Source organism: Mastomys coucha, unplaced genomic scaffold (genome assembly GCF_008632895.1).
Source record: "Mastomys coucha isolate ucsf_1 unplaced genomic scaffold, UCSF_Mcou_1 pScaffold22, whole genome shotgun sequence".
NCBI lineage: Eukaryota > Metazoa > Chordata > Mammalia > Rodentia > Muridae > Mastomys > Mastomys coucha.
This window is the reverse complement of record NW_022196905.1, coordinates 258,582,652-258,602,308: the sequence shown is the minus strand read 5'-3', so window position 1 is coordinate 258,602,308 and position 19,657 is coordinate 258,582,652. Positions and strand designations below refer to the sequence as shown.

At 50.3% G+C, this 19,657-nt stretch overlaps 1 protein-coding gene across 4 annotated transcripts in view; it reads right to left on the bottom strand.

Moving 5' to 3' along the window:
* Kiaa0513 (KIAA0513 ortholog) overlaps positions 1-19,657 on the bottom strand; it is a 59,432-nt gene that overhangs the window by 3,255 nt on the left and 36,520 nt on the right. For 3 of the 4 annotated variants that reach the window (XM_031341574.1, XM_031341575.1, XM_031341573.1), the window contains 11 exons: positions 13,553-14,010; positions 11,292-11,391; positions 10,517-10,590; positions 9,264-9,334; positions 7,753-7,948; positions 6,899-6,939; positions 6,358-6,436; positions 4,120-4,197; positions 3,014-3,043; positions 459-539; positions 128-222 (listed from right to left, as the gene is read on the bottom strand). In XM_031341574.1, the coding sequence (XP_031197434.1) occupies positions 128-222; positions 459-539; positions 3,014-3,043; positions 4,120-4,197; positions 6,358-6,436; positions 6,899-6,939; positions 7,753-7,948; positions 9,264-9,334; positions 10,517-10,590; positions 11,292-11,391; positions 13,553-13,881 (1,174 nt within the window). In that variant the 5' untranslated portion in view covers positions 13,882-14,010. The remainder of the gene's footprint in view (positions 1-127; positions 223-458; positions 540-3,013; positions 3,044-4,119; positions 4,198-6,357; positions 6,437-6,898; positions 6,940-7,752; positions 7,949-9,263; positions 9,335-10,516; positions 10,591-11,291; positions 11,392-13,552; positions 14,011-19,657) is intronic. The other variant, XM_031341576.1, reaches the window with a different exon arrangement.

Sequence of the window (19,657 nt, the reverse complement as noted above, 5' to 3'; positions counted from 1 at the left end):
GGGAAAGGAGGCAAGCCAGGGAGACAGGTGTCTGTGACAGATGCCCTCCTTCTGACAGGGTGGGAAGCCCTAGTATAGAGGGCTTGCTCTGGCTCCCATCTCACCATGGTATCCCAGCACAGCTCACCCTCATCCAGGTTGCCGATCACAGCCTGCTTCTTCAGGAAGTCGCTGCACAGCTTCTTGTTCAAGCCAAAGGCCAGCATGTTGTGGGTGAACGTGCTGGAGGAAAACCACCAGTGACCATTACCCTCCTGCCAGCCCAGAAGAGGGAGCCAAGATACTAGGCTCTAACACAGGGGGATGGCTGGGACCTGGGGCAGTATCAGGTAAAAATGTCACCCATACTGGACCGAGGAGGACTGGGCATCCAGCCCTGTGCTCCTAAGAAGTTAGACCCACTACACCGACCCTGTCCCAGCAGGTGGCCCAGGCTGGCTTCACAGCTTGGTGCTCACCCCAGCTGCCCGAAGGTGATGTTCTCATTGAAGCGCAGGCTGTCATCCCGTTCTTCCTGGGTCATGTGGCACCATTTCTCCCTGTGGGCACAGGAAGGACAGGATGGGCTTCAGAGTGGCCTGGGATCCTCCCTCCCTGCTCTGTGGAGCTGATCATCTGCTCTGCCTCAGCAGGAAATTTCCACCAGAGCCTGCCACTTGCTTGGGGATCCCTAAACACCTTTAGGCATTTACTCCCTGCCTAAAACAAAACTAACAACATACTATTGTCTTGGAGACCTGGAAGGGCCTTGGCCACTCACAGCCTTCCCAAGGACTTAGTCCACCCAATGGGAAACTCCAAGAGGCTAGAACCTTGCCTGGTGTCCAGGGACCAGATGCACAAGGCAGTATCTACAGAAGACATAAGAATGGGGAGCCTGAGAATGACAGCCACAGTGTCCCTTCCATACAGATTCTGCCTGTCTCACAACATGGCTGTTTCCTCCCCCACATACCATGGAGGAGACACTCCACACTTTTCCTATAGGCCTCCGGGCACTGGCCTGTGACCATGTGGGCATGATGAAGCCAGCCCAAACTCTAGAGCCCAATGGGGAAGCGGAGTGGTGGACAGTCTCTAAGAACTCTTTCTGTTCTCTGCACTGAGAAGGTGACATGGGATGAGTACTTGGGTAATGTTGGGGTGTTCTTTGGAGCACCCATCCACCCTGTGTGGAGGGAAGGCCCAGGACAGGAAGGTGTCTATGCTAACACCTCTGCCACTACCTCAGAAAGACCATCGTGTCACATAGCACCCCAACCTTTCCACTTCCTGGTGAGGCTCCTGGAGCGGCCCCCTCCTCCGAGGGTCTAGACGCTCCCTGTGTCTGTGCTCACTGCCCATGTGAAGTCAGACCCTGGTACTCAGAGGCAGACACGCAGCTTCAGAGAGGAAGGGGAGCTCACTGTGGCCCACTTCCTCCAAAGAAAAGCCTCAGGATGGATGACTCTAACTAAAGTAAGGCTGAGAGAAGATTAAAGCACAGGGAGAGAAGACATGGAGGAAGGAGAGGTCAGTCGTGGAGAAGCAGAAGGAAGGGAGAGAGAACAAAGCAAAGGGACAAAAGCCCAGGCTGGGCTCCTCCTGGCCCAGGCCCCTGACTACCACAGCTCAGCAGGATGGAGTTCACCTGCAGCCTCTGCAAGGTCAGGCAGCACATCTATAAAGATCCCAGCATGTGCTGGAGGGACAGTGCAGCCTTCCAACCCTTGCTGTGAAGCTGTTTAAGGTACAAACAACTGTGTACCACCTAGAAACCTGCCATACACACATGTGCACAGTACAGTACTCTGAGTGTGGCATACCGGCCCTGCACGCCTGACCCCATGAGGAAGTGACTCTCCTTGCTGTGGAAAGGACTAAAACTAAGGTGTTACCTGACTTCTGACGAGAGAGTGGAAGATCATGAGAACTTGGCCTGGCGGGTACTTGCTATCAAGTTGCTTCCTGGGAGCCGAGTTCAAGCCTCATCAATGTCCTACGCATGGAACCTTGATCACAAATCTACACTTGTGTGTGTGTGAATGTGTGTGTGTCCGTCACTTGATAGAAACCTCTGGGACTGGGTGATGGAAGGGCATCTGCAGTTAGCGGAGATCACTGAAAAAGATGGCTGCTAGAGCCTGGGGGACCCCAGCTACTCTCCAGTAGGCCTGTGCTGGCCAGTTAGCTTCTTGGGCTCCAGTGAGGAGGCTTGTGAGGCCCAGGCATCTGGCACTGTCTTCAGCTGGATTCAGACTAGGTCATTGGACCAGCAGCATGAGCCTGCTCAGTTGTCTGGGGAGGCTATGATGGTGCCTGTCTTTGAGCCTCAGCTGTTCCTAGGAAGATGGTTTGTCTTAGGGTTCTCTGAGTAGCAGGTGGGGGCCTGCTACTGTGAGGGGATGTCAGGCCTGAATGCTCCTCACAGCTACTGTAAAGCCACAGCAGCAAGGTTCATCAGAGTAGCACAGCTATGAACCAAGAAATGTGATGCACACCCAGGCTCCAAGGAAACCTACCTGGGTGGGTGTGGCTTTTACTCTAAATATGTGTCGCAGGGGCTTCTGGAAAACATGAGTCAGACCCCATGTAGGCTCAAAGGCAGCCCATCTTTGCTTCAAAGGACCCACCACCCAGCTCTTCTGGTCACCCAGCGGCTGAAGAAGAAGGGGTAGCTGTCCTTCCATGTGACCGTATATCAGGTGACACTCCCTTCTAGTGAGAGTGGGAGGGACTGCACAGAAGCTTCTCTACTCCGCCCTTCCACTTGCACACAAGTGGAATTCCTGTGCCTGACCCAGGTGCAGAAGGGCCCATGGACAGTGCCATGCTGCCTCCTGGATAGCTCACAGTGTCCTGTTTTCTACCTCAGGGTGCTCTGGTCCTGGACAGCTCTATCTGTCTTGGGCCATGCCCCATCACCAGCCTACCTAGCACAGGCCATGCCTCCCCAGAGGTACCCTCCCCTCCTGGCAGAGGCCTTGGAAGAAACCCAGAGCTGTAAATGGAGCAAAGTCATGTGGACACACACCTCTTCTCCTCCTGCTCTCCAGCATCCCCTCTGGAGCGGCAGCAGAAACAGGTAAACAAAGGCACATGTCAAAGTCATGCAAGATATGTGGATGGAAAAGAACAAGCAGAGAGGATTATTCTAGGTGGGAGCAGAGAGGACAGAGAGAGACAGGGAACCCAGAACAGATGGGTCCCTAGGAGCTGGGAGAGCTCAGCAAGAAGCCAATGGCATGCCTGGAGGCCGCCCAGCCTCCAGACAGAGTGGAATTCTCCCCAGGGTCTTCTGGAAGTCTAGGGCCTTGCCCACCCCATGCTCCCTCTGCTTCCCCAGGAAACAGTCCCATCAGACAATCATGGGACTTGAGGCAAGCCAGCTCATTCCCTTTGGCCTCAGCTGCTCCTCTGACGAAGGGTTCTACCTCAAATAACCACTTGCCAGCAGAGGAACCTTGGCCAGATGACGCTCTGCTCATCTGCTCCCTCCCAAGCACAGCAAAAGGCCCAGGGCCTCCCTAGTGACAGTCGACTGAAGCTCTGAAATCCTGGCTACAAAGTCCCACATTTGGTGGTCCAGTAGGGTCGACCTGGCTTCCACAGGGACCGCTGCCTTGTAGCTGACTGAGTGGGTAGCAACTGTACCCGTTCCACACAGAGGGCCTCTGTGTTACTGGGGACACACCTGCCCTTCCTGCTTCCCATGCTTTCTGAACAGGGTCCCACCGGGTGTGTGAGGTGCAGGACTATCTTGGGTACATCTAGGAAGGTCTGCTTAGGTTCAGCAATAGACCTGGAGGGCAGCCGCACTGTCAGGCCTGGTGAACAGTGAACAGAGGGGTGGAGTAGAGGCCAGTGGTCTCCCTTGGGCAGAGGTAGCATTTTAAGGAGGATCAGGCCATATCATGCCAGAGCCCCAAAACAGGAAGCACCATGCAAGCTGAGCACCCCACCCCCAAAGCTGTGAGCACTGACCCCTCAGGCAGCTTGTAGAGCTCTGGGACACATAGGTGGAAGAAACCATCAACAGCAGCTCAGCCATTTTGTGCTGGCTCCCAAGGACTACTTGGGAGACTGAGCCAAGACTTGGTCCTCTCCCCGAAGGTTGGAGGGGACATTCTTGGCTCCTACCTGGTGGTGGGGGATCGCTTCCGTCTCTCACAGTGGACAGCATCAAAAAAGGCCGCATTCCAGAACCTCAGTGTGTGCCTGCAGGATGAGACATGGTAAAGATCTACCCAGGTCCTTTCTTCCCTCCACACCAAAAGCAACAGCTTCTCATCTTGTGAGTGTCTGGGAAGGCTGAGACATGAATAAAGTGTTATCCTGGGGACCTGGCAGGGGATGGAAGAGTTGAAAAGACCTGTGGGAAGATGGAGTAGGCCGACCGGCTCAGTTGCTCAGGCAGGTGGACTGAAGGGTAGAGTGCGGGTTCCAAGAGAAAGTGGACAACTAGACCCCTGCTCTGCTGAGCAGGATCTCCTCAGCAACATAGGAACCCAGCAGCCACACACCATGGCAGTCATAGGAACATAGCCACAGGAACATGGAATCAGTAACAGTTCTTCCTGTAGAAGATCAGGGGTCCCCTATGGTCTCCTACATCTGCGCAGGAAGGTTCCATGTGGCAGCTTTGACTCCACTGTATAGCATGTGGGAGAATAGAGACCATGTGGCTCCATGTCCACGAGAGTGGCTTCAGGCCCTTTGCTACACCAGCTCCAGGAACCTGAGGGCCCAGCACAGTCACTGAGGTAACACAGACCCAGTGAGCCCCTCCCTTCTCTGCTGCACAGCATCTCCAGTTCACTTAGGTCCAGTCTCCACCTAGCCCTGTGCCCTGGGGGTGCCCATGGCACTTCTCAGCCACACATCCCTACTGGACTGTGCCCTTTGAGGGAGGGGCGTTCTGTTCCATGCTAGAGTTGCTCCTCACTGGTGAGTGAAAGTGAGATGGGAGGTTGCCAGGGCTCCTAACTGCTGCAGTCTTGGTCTGTTTTGTGCTAATACCTGCTGATGTTAGCACAATGATATATAAAGATATTTATTTGACTTAAGATTTATGGCTAGAGGGTCTCAACAGCCTTGTACTGGTTCTGGTAAAGCTCGCTGATGGCATCCCAAGATGGCAGAGAAAAAGCCAAGTGCACAGGGTGGCCCTGCTTCACAACCCATTCTGAAGAACTGACTTGAAAGTGTGGTAATGACCTCAACTCTTTCCTGATGGTGCCTGGCAGACTCTTGCAGTAGACTCCACTCCTACAGCTCCCCCCATCCTAAACTCACTGTACCAGAGAGCCAGCAGATGAACCTTTGGGGGGACACATTCAAACTCACCATACCAGAGAGCCAGCAGATGAGCCTTTGAGGGGACACATTCAAAGCACAGCCCATGGTTCTCACTTCAGCCTTCAGAGTGTGTGTGTGTGTGTGTGTGTGTGTGTGTGTGTGTGTGTGTGTGTGTGTATGCACAAAAGCATTAAGATATCATTTATATATATAAACATGGAACTGCAGACAGCCCTGCAGAATTAAATAAGGTGTGCAGGAGACTAGAGAGACATCTCAGTAGCGAAGAGCACTTACTACTCTTCCCGAGGACCTGACTGCTGGTTCCCAGCATCCACATGGTAGCCCCAAATCATCTGTAATGTAACCCCAGTTCTAGGAGATCCAATGCTCATGTCTGGCCTCCAAGGGCACCAGGCTCACATATGGTGCACAGACATACATACAAGCAAAACATTCCATGCACTCATAATAATAATTTAGAAAATTGAATAAAGAAATAAATATGGATTGCGATTCAGTGATTTTTTTTTAAGTATAATTAATTGGTTGTGCAGCTCCCCTCACTGTCTAAGCCCAGAGCAATTCCACAGCCCCAGAAGGAGCCAATCAGCCACAACTGCGGCTTATCAACTGCAGCACAAATAGGATCAGATGACTCATGCTCTTCTGCGTCTGCCTTCTCTTACCAGTACAACGTCTTGTGGGACATTGTATAGCGATCTGTGTGCAGGCTTACTCCACAGTTCATAATATGGAGAGACCACATCCTGCTTATTCTAGAGCTAGCTGGCCTTGTCCATTTGGGACTGTTCTGACCAGTATGCCATGAGCTCCATACTGACGGACCCACAATGGAATGGCTGCTCACACGGCCAACTCTGTTAGTCCCCAGGGAGCTACCAGGCATTTCCACAATGGTCCCCATGGAAAGTCAGGTTCTTCACATCCCTATGAACACTTGCTGGCATCTATCATCTCGCTGTGACTACCCTGGAGGCGAGGATGGCTACTGTCCTTGCTGGGGACACAGGCAGCTGCTATGTCAGAATGGATGGGCAGAGTGCCCATGGGCCTTACCAGATGGGCTGCTGCCTCAGGTGCGTGTACAGGTAGACCTTCTCCCCCTTCTGCTCATCCTCGGGGCTGATCACGGTCACTGCAGGAGTAAGGAGATCTGAGGGCAGCCTGGGCTGGGCTTCCCATGGGCAGATCCTACAGACCTTCAGCAGGTTCTGCTTCTCCACAAAGTCATCAAGTTACACTGTCCAAATTCCACAAGTTTTTTTGCCAGCCTTAGTTTAGGGCTTCTTCCCTGCGTGATCCCTGATGTGGCACCCCCTCCCTCTAACATCTGACTTAACTCCCCTGGGGTTAAGGATTTAGTATTAGCATAGCCTGCTTAGAAAGGCAGCAAAGCCCTTTCATTTGCAACTTGTTTGTTCCTGTTGTTGGCTAATGGTGAGCCAGTTTAAGACTCCTGGATGGTATGTCTTGGTTACAAGGGTTCCTTTTCTGGCATCCCTCCATCCCAAGCATCAACCCCCAGGTTCCATCTTGCCACAGGCCCTATCTCCCTAAGGCCCCACCCCCTAGGCAGCCCAGAGAGCTGTGTTCTTACCAGTCTTCATCTGTCTGTCCTTAGGTTTGTTCTCATCTTCCCTGGAGGGAGAGAGACCACAGCAGTGAAAAGGAGCCCAAGCCACATACATGCAGATGCTGCCCCATTCTCTGTGCAACTCTTCTGAAGAGAGGTTGGAGGTCAGTGACACAGTGACAATTGGCAGGTCTGGGGACTGAGGCCTGTGGTGCTGAGAATGCATGGTACCATTTTCTGTGTGTCTACTGTGTGGACATGGAGGGACAGGTGGTATACCCTGGCTATAACCAAGCCTTAAGTGGTGCAGGGCCCGGGATGGTTGCTCTTGTACTGTTGTGCCCTCTCTCCAAGGTGTCTCAGCTTTAGCACCCCTGTGATCAATGCACCCATTTCAAGAGCTCTCTGGGGCCCAGTCTGGTGGCTCATGACTTTAATCCCAGCACTCAGGAGCTCAAGGCCAGCCTGGCCTACAGAGAAAACTCTAGCACAGCTCAAGCCACATAGAGACCTTGTCTCAAAACAACAATCCTCTGTCTGCCAGAGCAGCCTCTCCTGGAGGCATTGGCACCCAAGGCCTTCCTGGTCTTGCTCACATTAACTTGCCTGGCAGGGACAGGAGGAAGGAGGGGCAGTGTTCAACTTCCTGTTGCCAAACAACAAAGCCATATGCTCCTGGCAGCCCAAGAAACATGGTTCCTGGACCCCAGGTATCAATGAGCAGACAGCATGTGGAAACCATGGGAAGCTCTAGGAGTGCAGAGTCCTGCTGGGCTGGCAGCTGTGTGACTCAAGAACAGCTGCAGAGCCAAGACCAGGCAAGCCGCATGCTTTTCCCAAATCCATCTCAGTAAGTTCAGGCCTGTGCACACACTCACTCATTTTTCCTGACCAGTGGTCCTTTCAGCTTGGTCTCCAGCCCTCCGAAGAAGCCTTTCATGTTCTCTGTGTTCTTCAGCAGCCGCTCAGCAATGTCCTTCTTCTCTGCCAGCCAGCTGTTAGCTGACTTCAGGTAGGAGTCAATGCTGCCAGCTGGCTTCTCCCTGGGCTCTGTAGGGGGCAGGTGCGGCTTGCCTTGAAAGTGGGGAGAGATGGAGTAAGGAGCAGTCTGCAGCTCTGACAGGAGAGGGAGAATGCCTGAAGGTTCCCAGGGACTGCAGGACAGGAGATGCTGCCCTCAGTCTTCTTAACAGGGTGGTCAGAAGAAGCTGGTTTAGCAAGCTCCCCAGACAAGGAAAGGCTGGGCCTCTCTGGGGTGTTCAGTAAGCATAGACTACACAGAGAAGTGGGCAAGGACATGAGGAGGGGAGAGGTGGCCTGAAGGAGCTGGCATCTGGGAAGAAGATAAGAGAAGTCTACACTGAGAGCCACACAGCAGGTCTGAGAGACTGGCAACAGGAGAGAAGAGGCTGCCCTGAGTGAGGTACAGGGCAGAGACTCAGGTCTGTCTTTTTTTTTTTTTTTTTTTTGGTTTTTCGAGACAGGGTTTCTCTGTATAGCCCTGGCTGTCCTGGAACTCACTCTGTAGACCAGGCTGGCCTCGAACTCAGAAATCCGCCTGCCTCTGCCTCCCAAGTGCTGGGATTAAAGGCGTGCGCCACCACTGCTCGGCCTCAGGTCTGTCTTAAAGACCTCTGGGAATAGGCCTTTATCAGGTAAATATGGAAAAGAAGGAATGGGGAGAGATGGGTGGAGCATTCCAGAATTCCTTCCTTAGGGAAGTGAGTGGAAATAACCCCACAAAGGTAACCCTGATGGACTCTGACTGGGTGAATAGGATAAAGCTTTCTATTTGACTTGATGGTAGCCATCAAGCAAACAGCCTGCTATGATCTATAGTAACCAAGCCATTTAGGGATGCTGGAAGCAGGATACCTGGAGCAGGTGCAGAGGGAGAGGCTGCACCATAAGAGTGGTGTGAGGGACTACTCAATTACCCATGCCCAGGCCTCCATAGGGAGGGCCCAGCACCCTCCTTGAAGAGTTGAACTGGCTGGCTGGAGGGCTCAGCACAAGACACCTGCACACTGGCCCTTTCAACACCATGAGCCAAAAGAGACTTCCCGGCTCTGTATCTTTGCTTGGTCATCCCCAGTCACCTTGGACTCTTCCCAGGATAGTCCAGGCTGCTCCCTGGGATAGCCCACTCTGAATTGTGCTTTGCTGGAGTGGAAAACTGAGACCCCACATGTAGCACTCCTGCCTCTTGACATTTCCTTTGCATGCCATGCCCCAACCCCTAATGCATCTCCTCCCACACTGGGAGTCTCATGCCTGCTGTCCCCCTTCCAATATCAGCTCCTTCTCTCTGGAAGCCACACCTGCTGTTGATAAAGGAAACTTCCCTTCATGCTGTGGTAGGATGGCTGCTCTGTGCAGGCTCACTCACCCAGATGGTAGTAGGTGAAGCACATAGTCATGAGGTTCTTGGCAGGCCCAAAGTCGTCCATCTGGTGGCATCTGGGATGGGAGCAAAATTGGCTGGCTAGAGCCCCACTGCCCAACGCCCAGAGATTCACCTAAATCTGCTTCCCGAGTGCTGGGATTAAAGGCCTGTGCCTCCATAGCCTGGCACCCCTGCAACTTAATGAAGCCGGACCAAGTGCTTGGGAAACTAAGATACTGTCATAGCAATGACTTGAACAGTGGTCAGGAGAGCCACTGCAGGTGCATGGCCTGGCTCTAGGTACGGGTGGATGTCTGTGGCCCCCAGTCTGCTCTCTTTTACATTAAGATCAAATCAAGGTCCAGGAAGCTCAGCCCAGTGCACCCCAGCAGGGGCAGGACTAGAAGTCACCTCAAGCCTTGGTCCCACACCACTGATGGAGACCATTTGGCCATTGCTCCTGTTTCTCAGGGCTCATCAGGAATGTTCAGTGCTGTCCCTCATAGGAGCCTCAGGTCTCCTGGAGGGCTAAATGGACATGAACCACTGGGTAATCCCAAGCTCAGACTGGTTGGGTGGGATAAGAATACGTATAACTCCTAAGACCCAAGGCCATTGCTATCCCTAATCACATCACATTGCTTGTTGAAAATCAAAACAAACTAGTGCATGCAAGACAGTGGCATACTGAGTGCCATTCTTACTCTGAAAAGGGACCATTTTACTGTCCTGCAGCATGCTAAAAATTACAGTCAATTTTTTTTTGTTTTTTTGTTTTTTTGTTTTTGTTTTTGTTTTTGTTTTTCGAGACAGGGTTTCTCTGTGTAGCCCTGGCTGTCCTGGAACTCACTTTGTAGACCAGGCTGGCCTTGAACTCAGAAATCTGCCTGCCACTGCCTCCTAAGTGCTGGGGATTAAAGGTGAGAGCCACACCACCTGGCATACAACCAAATATTAATGGGATATTCCCACAGCCATTCAACTCAGCAAACAAAGGAGAGAAAGAAGTTTTAAAAAGAGGAAATTCTACAAGTCTAGTTACAGACACTGTACTGTGAATAGGAAGGCAAACAGAATGACCTCATCTCCCGCTGGGGCAGGAGGGAGCCCACTGCTCTGCTCCTGGAAGATGCTGGCCAAGGATTCTAGCCCTGAGTGGGTGACAGCTGTTGTGGCCAGTACTCACAGGTGGCTCGTCAGGGGTGGGAAAGGTGGAAGGGACAGCTGCAGGAGGCTGTGGAGAGGCCATTACTCACTCAAACAGCACCACCGCAAAGGACTGCACCAGGCGGTAGAAGGTTGGCTCGGACACACACTTGGACTTGCAGCGCTGTGCAGAAAGAACCAGGCTCATCAGCATCAGCGAGATTTGTCATTCTGCATGTCTCCATGCACTTGGAGGGGCCCAAATGGCCACTTCCTGTCGACCAGCACTCTGGGCAGGACATGGGCATTCCCAAGGCCCTCTGCACTGGAGCCCAGATGTATTCTTCTGTGTCCTCCAAACAGGATTTCATAAAGAAACTTCACATCCAGCTCCCCCATGGGGAGAAGTATGGAGAGACAGAACCTCAAATGACAACACTGGCTATTCCTGGGTTTGTTAATCATTTTTTTCCCTGCACTTTCTAATTTCTCTATGAAGAATACATACAGAATCCCTACAGTAGAAACGTGCAAGATATGATGCTTTCCCCAGCTTTCTCTATACATTTGGTTTTGTCTGGTTTTCACAATTCTGACTATGCTATTTTTTGCAAAATTTGAATGCTAGAGGTTATTTAATAAAAACATGCAGGGACATAGCCTGCATGTTTGTTTCTGGAAAAGAATTTTTTTGGGGGGTGTGTCTTGCCACAGTCCCTATGCCTTTCAAAGTAGAGCTTCGAGTCAGGGGAAGATCTTTACGTCCTGCCCCAGCTGTCTTTGACCTCTTTCTTCTGGCTTGCACCCTCCACTCTTCACCACAGTGGCACTGACCAGGTTGTTGGGCGCCACCCCCCATGCCCCTCCTCCCCGCCTTGCATTTACCTGTGCGCTCACAAAGCGTGCGAACCACTCCCGGCCTTTCCCATCTTCTCCACTGCAGTACTCCCCAAACTTGGCTTTCTCTTCCTGGTCCAAGTCCTCCCTGGAGAAAGGGCAGAACAAAAACAAGGATCCAGTTCCTAGAACAAAAACTCCAGGAGGGAATGGGGGTGGGGAGGGAGAGAAGGACAGTGGGGCGCTGTTCCCAACTCTCAGCACCTTCCAGGGAACAGTGTCTTGTATTTATTATTTATTTCTGAAACCAGGACTTCAAGGTCCAGATATAGCTCGAGCATCGAATGGGACCTGTCCAGTGGGAATTCCATCCGCGACTCTGCTAGCAGACCTCCTGCTCGAGTAATCTGAGCCCCGATGAGGGCACAGGCCCTAAAAGCCCTTACTTCTCTATGAATAGCCAAACATTTCCCTCAAATTTAAAGATGACAATGAGGTAGAAAGCATGAGGTTGGCTAGCTCATATAATTTGTACTTAAGGGTTTGTCACTAGACAATAATAATATTAATTACATATAAAATATTATCTATAAATATTAACATGTTAATTGATATATTATACATTAATATATAGCATAATATATGTATTACAATATAAAGCATAATGTCTAAAATATTATAAATATGAAAAATATAATAATAATAATATATTTCTTTGTCTCAAATTTATGACCAATGTGACCTTGTGGCCAATGGTGACCTTGACCTCTTCAACCTCCTGCCTCTACCTCCCAAGTGCTGGGATTACAAGTCTATGCTACCATGCTTGGTTTCTGCACTGCTCAGGATTAAATGCACATTGGGCTCATGCACACTGGGCAAGCACTTTGAGCCCACAGCCATAGCCCAATACGTCAACATTCCTATTGCTTTCAATGAAAGTGGACAATCACATTGTAAACCAGGTTCATCGAGACTATAGCCATGGGCAGATTGTCCCCATAAGAATGGGCTTCATAGAATCCAGGCACACACCCAGAGGAGTTATGGTGCTTGAAGCTCTGCATATCCACCAGCTCAGGAGACGAGACCTTGGACTCTTTGAGTCTGGGCTGCCACCTACATCCCTATCCCAGATGAGGTAACCACTTAACAGTGACATGGGCAGGCAGGGCTACAGAGCCCACTCAGAGATCCCCTGCTCAGGCTCTATTCTAACTCCAGGCATCTGCTTTCTGGGACTTTGCTATTGGTGCCCCTACTTTAAAGGTACTACTGTGCAAGCATGATGACTTGAGTTGATTCCTGGAAGCCATGTAAAAAGCTGGATGTGATGGGCCAGCTGGTCTGGGTTTTTTGTTTGTTTGTTTGTTTTTGTTTTGCTTTTATTTTTTGTTTTTTCAAGACAGGGTTTCTCTGTGTAGCCCTGGCTGTCCTGGAGCTCACTTTGTAGACCAGGCTGGCCTCAAACTCAGAAATCCACCTGCCTCTGCCTCCCAAGTTCTGGGATTAAAGGTGTGCGCCAGCACTGCCCAGCTCAGGCCAGCTGGTCTGTAGTGAGCCACACAGCAGCATAATAAGTGAGCTAAGGATCAAACCTGGGGCCTTGAGCTTGTGAAGCAAGCTCTCTACCACATTGGTAGTTTGAGTAAAATCGCCTCTATAGGGTCTCCCATAGGGAATGGTAATTGTTGGAGTGGGTGTGACCTTGTTGAGTGGGTGTGGCCTTGTAGGAGTTGAAGTGTGTGACTGTAGGGGTGGCCTTTGAGGTCTCACGGGCTCAAGGTATGCCCAGTATGTCTCTCACTGTCTTCCTTCTGCTACCTGAAGATTAAGATGTAGAACTCTTAGCTCCTTCTTCAGCACAAGTCTGCCTGTGGGCCACCATGTTTTCACCATGACGATAATGGACTAAACCTCTGAAACTGTAAGCCAGCTCCAATTAAATGTTTTTCTTTATAAGAATTGCTGTAGTCATGGTGTCTCTTCACAGCAATACAAGCCCTAACTAAGACAAACTACTGAACTAAAACTCTTACCCTCCAGGAGTGGGAACTCTTTAAAATCTCCCAATGTGACTTTATAGGCAGTGAAGAGCTACTGTAGCCTATAGTAGGTAACAGTCTAGTATGCATCCCAAAAGAAGGATGGGCATCCCATCCTTAAAAGACCTACTCTGCATCCCAAAGAAGGCTTAACCCTCATCCCAAAGGGGTCCACCTTTCTTCACATAAAAGGTCTACCTTCCATTCCACAGAGAGCCTATTCATCCCACAGAGGGCCTAGCCTTCATCCCACAGAGGGCCTACCCTCCAGAGAAGATCTTTTCTACGTAGCTGCGCATGAACTCTCGAAGTGCCAGGGTCTCCTCATCTGGGGCTGAATCAGCACTCTGATTGGAGGAGAAAGACTCATTGGAGGAAGAACGTCGGTCCTGATCCCAGGATGGGTGTGATGGCGACTCCCCCATGTCATTCTCACTGTCTGCAGACTCGGTGGTCTCACTCTCAGATGCACCATCACCCAGGGAGCCATCTGGGTCCTGGAGTGTTGACGGTGCTGCTTCCAAAGGAGGGGAGGTAGGTGGTTCAGTCCCAAAGTCAATCAGAGAGCCCACAGGGACTTCTGGGGCCTCCATGGTAGCTGAGCTGCCAAACAGGATGGGCACAGCCTGAGGAGCAGCTTCCTGAAGCTGTAAGCACGTACAACGTGTTGGGAGCGGCTGGTCAAGGCTGAAGTCTCTAGCAGATCAGAGGCCCTGTGGCATCTGCAATGGAAACAGGCATAAACACTGTCACTATGAGAAGGACAGTTCCCCAAGGAAAGTCACTGAGCACAAATAGGCTTGAGGAAAATGTGAGTCACACTTTTCCTACACAGATGATAATCTCTGTACCTACAGAGTCCAGGATGCCAACAGCCAGTGTCTGTTTCTCATTTCCACTTTGCTGCTATGCAGAAGCATGACATGGGCACACTAACTGAAGGAGCCCAGGGACACCAGCATCAAGTAGCACACCACACCTCTACATGTTACAGCCAAGCAAAGCAGAGCTAAGGACGCCCATTTTCACCGGCAGCAGACATGGACCAGGTACAATACTCCTACTGGCTCATTGTCCTATGTAGCTGCGGAAGTGGCACCCCACTAAGCCATCACCCCAGAGCTCCTTTCTCTTCAGTCTTCCCTCCAGACCCAGAGCCTGCATAAGCTTCTTGCTGCCTCTCAGTCTCTTAGTGGTTCCCTGTGCTGCAGCCACCTGGATATCGATGGAAAGTCACCTCCTGTGCTTTGATCATGAAGCCTGCAGTTGCTTCTCCTCTCCCTCTTCCTTTGTTCCTCTCTTCCTTCCCCCTTTCCCTCCCTCCCTATCCCCACTGCAGAAGCCTGTTCACCCTGAAGGCCAAGCTCACGTGTCCATCTTTTGAGAGGCTTCTCTCCACAGCAATTCAAAATTAATTATGGTCCCTGCTGACCTGGCACTAGCATTTCATCTAGACTCGTGCATGAGCAAGTGCAGACTCTTACTGAGCATCTGGTGCATGAATGAGCACACTTCAATGGGAACATGCTCATGCTACCTAGGGAGCAGGAGATGCAGGTCACACAGAACAGAGCTGTGATGGAGATTTCAGCTTCCAAACTCAGATTGTGGTACTGGTTCAGAATGTATTTGCTATTCTGGAAGCCATACTTATCAGTACCAAGGAGCAGCAGGCGAATGGCAAAGACCTAGGACAGCCATGCTTGGAGGTAGAGGGAGCACCCTTACCCTTCCTCAGGCCTATAAGAGAAGATACCCAGGGGGTGACTGCAGGGGGCAGGACCACCATCTGTACTGCTCCTGTAATTCTGGGGGAAGTGCAGTCCAAACCCACACATGCTGACTCCTGAGAGCTTAACACTCACAGGTTGATCATTGATTCCCTCCAAACACACAGCCCAAGATATTTTTAGATTCTCTGAGTCAGAAGCTGGCCACCATCCTCATGCGCACATGCACAGGGGCAGCAGCACACGTGCAGTAGAGCCCAGCCCATAAAGCCTTTCTTGGTGCAGAAGAAGCTCACAAACCTTAGCTCTGACATCTTGTCTAGGCCAGGACAGTTGTAAGGGCCCACAAGCTCAGAAGGTAGTGAGTGGATGCTCTGAGAGAATGGGGTAAAGGGGGGGCACCAGGATTCCCTCTCCCAGTAACATCTGCTACCTATGGCCTTGCTTTCTGGGAAGGTCTCCCTATGTGAGACAGCAAGACTGGATTAAATGTGGAAGGGCCATGTGGAACTACATTACTACTCTCCAAAGAACAGAAAGTCACACACATGACCATGCTTGTATCTACCCATGAAGCACATACAAGGAAAGCATGGGCAGTGACTAGGTCAGGGACACTGTTAATCCTACCACATTGTAGATTCATTCTGCTCTAAGTAAAACCTTGATTCTCACTAAAACACAAACCACTCAGATGAACACACAAGAAGAAGCCCAGCCACTAAATGCATAGACAAGTCTCGAGCCATACTAATCACCATGCAAAATTTCCAGGTGTGGTGACTCCTGCCTGTAATCCCAGGTAGAGACACACAGATCCAGGCCATTCTCAGCTAAAAAGTGAGTTTGAGACCACTATGTTTGACCCTCTCTCAAAAAAAATTAAAACACACAAATTAGAAAATTTATTCCCCAAGGTGCATTTTAAAACTGCAATCCAGCATGCCTTTAATCCCAGCACTCAGGAGGCAGATGGAGATGGATCTCTGAGTTCTAGGCCAGCCTGGTCTACAGAGCTAGTTCTAGAACAGCCAGGGCCACACAGGAAAACCCTGTCTGAACCAAACAAATGAACAAAAACCACTACAATGCAAACACTACCAAAGGTCTAGTTAAACTGACATTTTCCCACTCACTGGCAATGAAGGCAAAAGCCACTTCAGAAATTCCATGTCTGTCAAGAACTTGAATGCTTGAAATTTATTCTAAGAAAAGGATTCAGTTACACAGGGAAAAAAAAAGTCATTACAAAAGATACTGTGACCCTGACAGACAGGCTTCTACACACAGTGAGTGAAAAAGTTATAACATGGATATCATAGCAGTCAGCGTCTGAGGCAGTGAGGACAGTGTTGATAGTTACAGAAAATGTCCTTCTGTGCACCATCTTTACTGGGATGCTGGGGATTCTGGGATATAACAGTGGACTGGAGACACACTCTGCACTGGTAACAGGATGACACTGAGTCCAGACCCCTCCCTCAGCCCATTATCATACCAGTGACCCATGAGTCAAAGAAGAAGCCAGTTAAGAGAACAGAAGAGCCATATGGGGCTGCCATCACAGGAGGCACAAGACAAGACTGACTTAAGGCTCTTTTTGATCCAGTCCTGGTCTTGTGGGGCTAGCAAGGTAAATAAGTCACCCTTCCCAAGAAGCCCAGAGCTGCCTCTGCCTCTATGTCTTAGTCACTGTTCTATTGCTTTAAAGATACACAATGACCACAGTAACTCTTAAAAAGGAAAGCATTTAATTGGAGCTTGAGGTTTAGTCCATTATCAGCATGGCAGGAAGTATGGCAGCATGCAGGCAGCCGCGATCCTGGAGAGGGGCTGAGAGGTCTACATTTTGATCCACAGGCAGAGAGACACTGAGAGCCTAGCTTGAACATTTGAAATCTCAAAGCCAGGCAGTGGTGGTGCATGCCTTTAATCCCAGCACTTGGGAAGCAGAGGCAGGTGGATTTCTGAGTTTGAGGCCAGCTTGGTCTACAGAGTGAGTTCCAGGACAGACAGCAGGACAGACAGGACTACACAGAGAAACCCTGTCTCGAAAAACCAAAAAAAAAAAAAAAAGAAAAAAAAAAAGAAAAAAATCTCAAAGCCCACTATCCTCAATGACATACTTCCTCCAACAAGGCCTCACATCCTAATCCTTTCAAATAGTACCATTCCCAATGAGCCTATGGTGGCCATTATCATTCAAACCACCACAGATGCTGACAAAAACACAGGCCATGGACAGGAGAGGAAGTAAAGGGGCCAGATGTTGGCCCTTTGACCTTGAGCATGCATCATGTATAGTGTCCTTGCCCCTGAAGATGTTCAGCATCATGGCCTCATCTCTCTCAGAGGAACAGGCCAGCCGGGCAACCCTGCATACAGAGCCAGGATGCCCTGGTGAGATGACCAACCCTCCTCACAGAACTGAGATGCTATGGTGAGGTGGCATTTGCCACAGGGCCTGGGCATCAGCTCCGAGTCCCCTTCTCAGGAAGGAAACACAGCTATACACTTCCCAGTGAGACAAGGTATTGGTCACTGTAGCTTTCACAACAACCTTAGAGGAAGATTTCAGATGGCCTGAGGACATAGAGCTGACTGTTTCTGCTTTGAGCGAGCCAGGGTCTTCTATTCAAAAGCATAGATCCAGTAGTATCATAGTTCCTAGAGTTTTCTGCTATGTAAAATCTTCCAATTTTTCGGGCTGGCGAGATGGCTCAGCGGGTAAGAGCACTGCCTGCTCTTCCGAAGGTCCTGAGTTCGGATCCCAGCAACCACATGGTGGCTCACAACCACCTGTAATGAGATCGGACGCCCTCTTCTGGTGCGTCTGAAGACAGCTGCAGTAAATTACGCTGGAGCAAGCGGGGCCGGCAGAGGTCCTGAGATCAACAGCAGTCACACACGATAGCTCACAGCCATCTGTACAGCTACAGTATACTCATACACATAAAATAAATCTTTTTAAAAAAAATCTTCCAATTTTTCAATGGTGGCAATGAATTTAAATTCATTTAAAAGCACCTTGTGGGCCCTAAATATGTGGATCTATAGGAGGAAGTTCCAAGAGGCCCTGGTGGTGTCCAGTCCAAGACACGGGCTTTCAGTCTTAGGACTCTGCTCCACAGTGCAGGCATCCTCAGGCTTCCAGAAAAGCTACACACCTCCCTGCACTTTTATGGTTCATGTTCAAGGTGCTACCAAGTAGCTGTGATTTCCTCACTCAGCTACGATTCCTTCATGCCACAAACTCACTGATAGTTCACTGTGAATCATCCACTGTAACGAGGAGCAGGAGGTATAGCCAAGAGCAAGAGCTGGAGTGTCTGCTTTTGTGTGCTTACAAAGTACAAGAGTTGGTAAAGTGCTTGCCACACAAGCACAAGGGCTGTGCTTGATCTCTGAACCTGTGTTAACACAGACAGCCATGTGCAACAATGAGTACCTGCAATCTCAACACTAAGGAGGTGAAAACAGGAGGAACCCTGCAGCTCCCTGGCCAGCCAGCCTACTCAGATCTGCAAGCCCAGGTTCAGTGAGAGATTCTATTTCAAAAAATAAGGCATAGGGTATATAAAATGAGGACATGACTGCTCCATGGTATGGTTAAGAGGAAGGTTTTTTATTGTAGATATGAGAGAGAGGCCACCCAGAGAAAGAATTGAGAACAGAGAGATAAAGCAGTAGACTGAACATGGTCATCAGACTAGACCTCAATATGAGAGAAGCAGAGTAGGGAGACAGAAAGAGAGCGAGGGAGGGGTGGGAGTGAGCAATGAAATCAGAGAGAGGGAAGCTCAGCCAAAATAGCAGGGTCATAAGAGAATGAGTAGCTGGGACATTTGAGGGAGGAGAGGAGGGGAGGTGGGATCTGAAATGTGAACAGACACTTTTTGGTGATACTGAGAGATTCTGGAGGCCAGCTGTGGTTTGATATGCTCAATAGGCACCACAGATATCCATTTGTTTTTTCTACCAGTGACAAGGGAAATGTCTCCTTTTGGTAGAGAGGAACTGGCTTTACAAGGTCCTGAGAAATACTGGCTTTTGTCTAACCAACGGCATTTGGGGAAATGGAGTTTCCTTTGGACCTAACATAGAACAATTGAGGAAGACTTCTGACATTGACTTCTGACTTCACACACACACACACACACACACACACACACACACACACACACACACACACACGAGGACAGGTATACACACATAGAGTACAACTGAGATGTTCTCAGGTAATGCCTCAAACAGTGATGCTAGGTCTGGGAACGAGATCTGGCCCCCAGAAGCCAGTATCACACACAAGTGCTAAGGTGAGCATGGCCTAGGAGGTCCTTGTAGCTGTTCATGGGAAAAGCAGACTGGGGAAGCCTTCCTATTTACCGAAGGCCTGGGTGAGCCATAGGAAGTTTGGGGGAAAGGTAAATACAGGTCAGGGTGGCAGAGCCAAACAGGAAGGTCCTGGTAGGCAGCTATGCTATCACCATTCTGAGGGTAGGGAGGGCACCCTAACTTCCTTCTTGGGTTCCTTCCAGACCCACCTTTGCCTTAGCCTTCCCAGCTGGACTTCAGGAGGAACTATGGCAATACTGCCTGCCATTGCATTTGGCCATATCCCCAGAACTTTTGCTCAAAC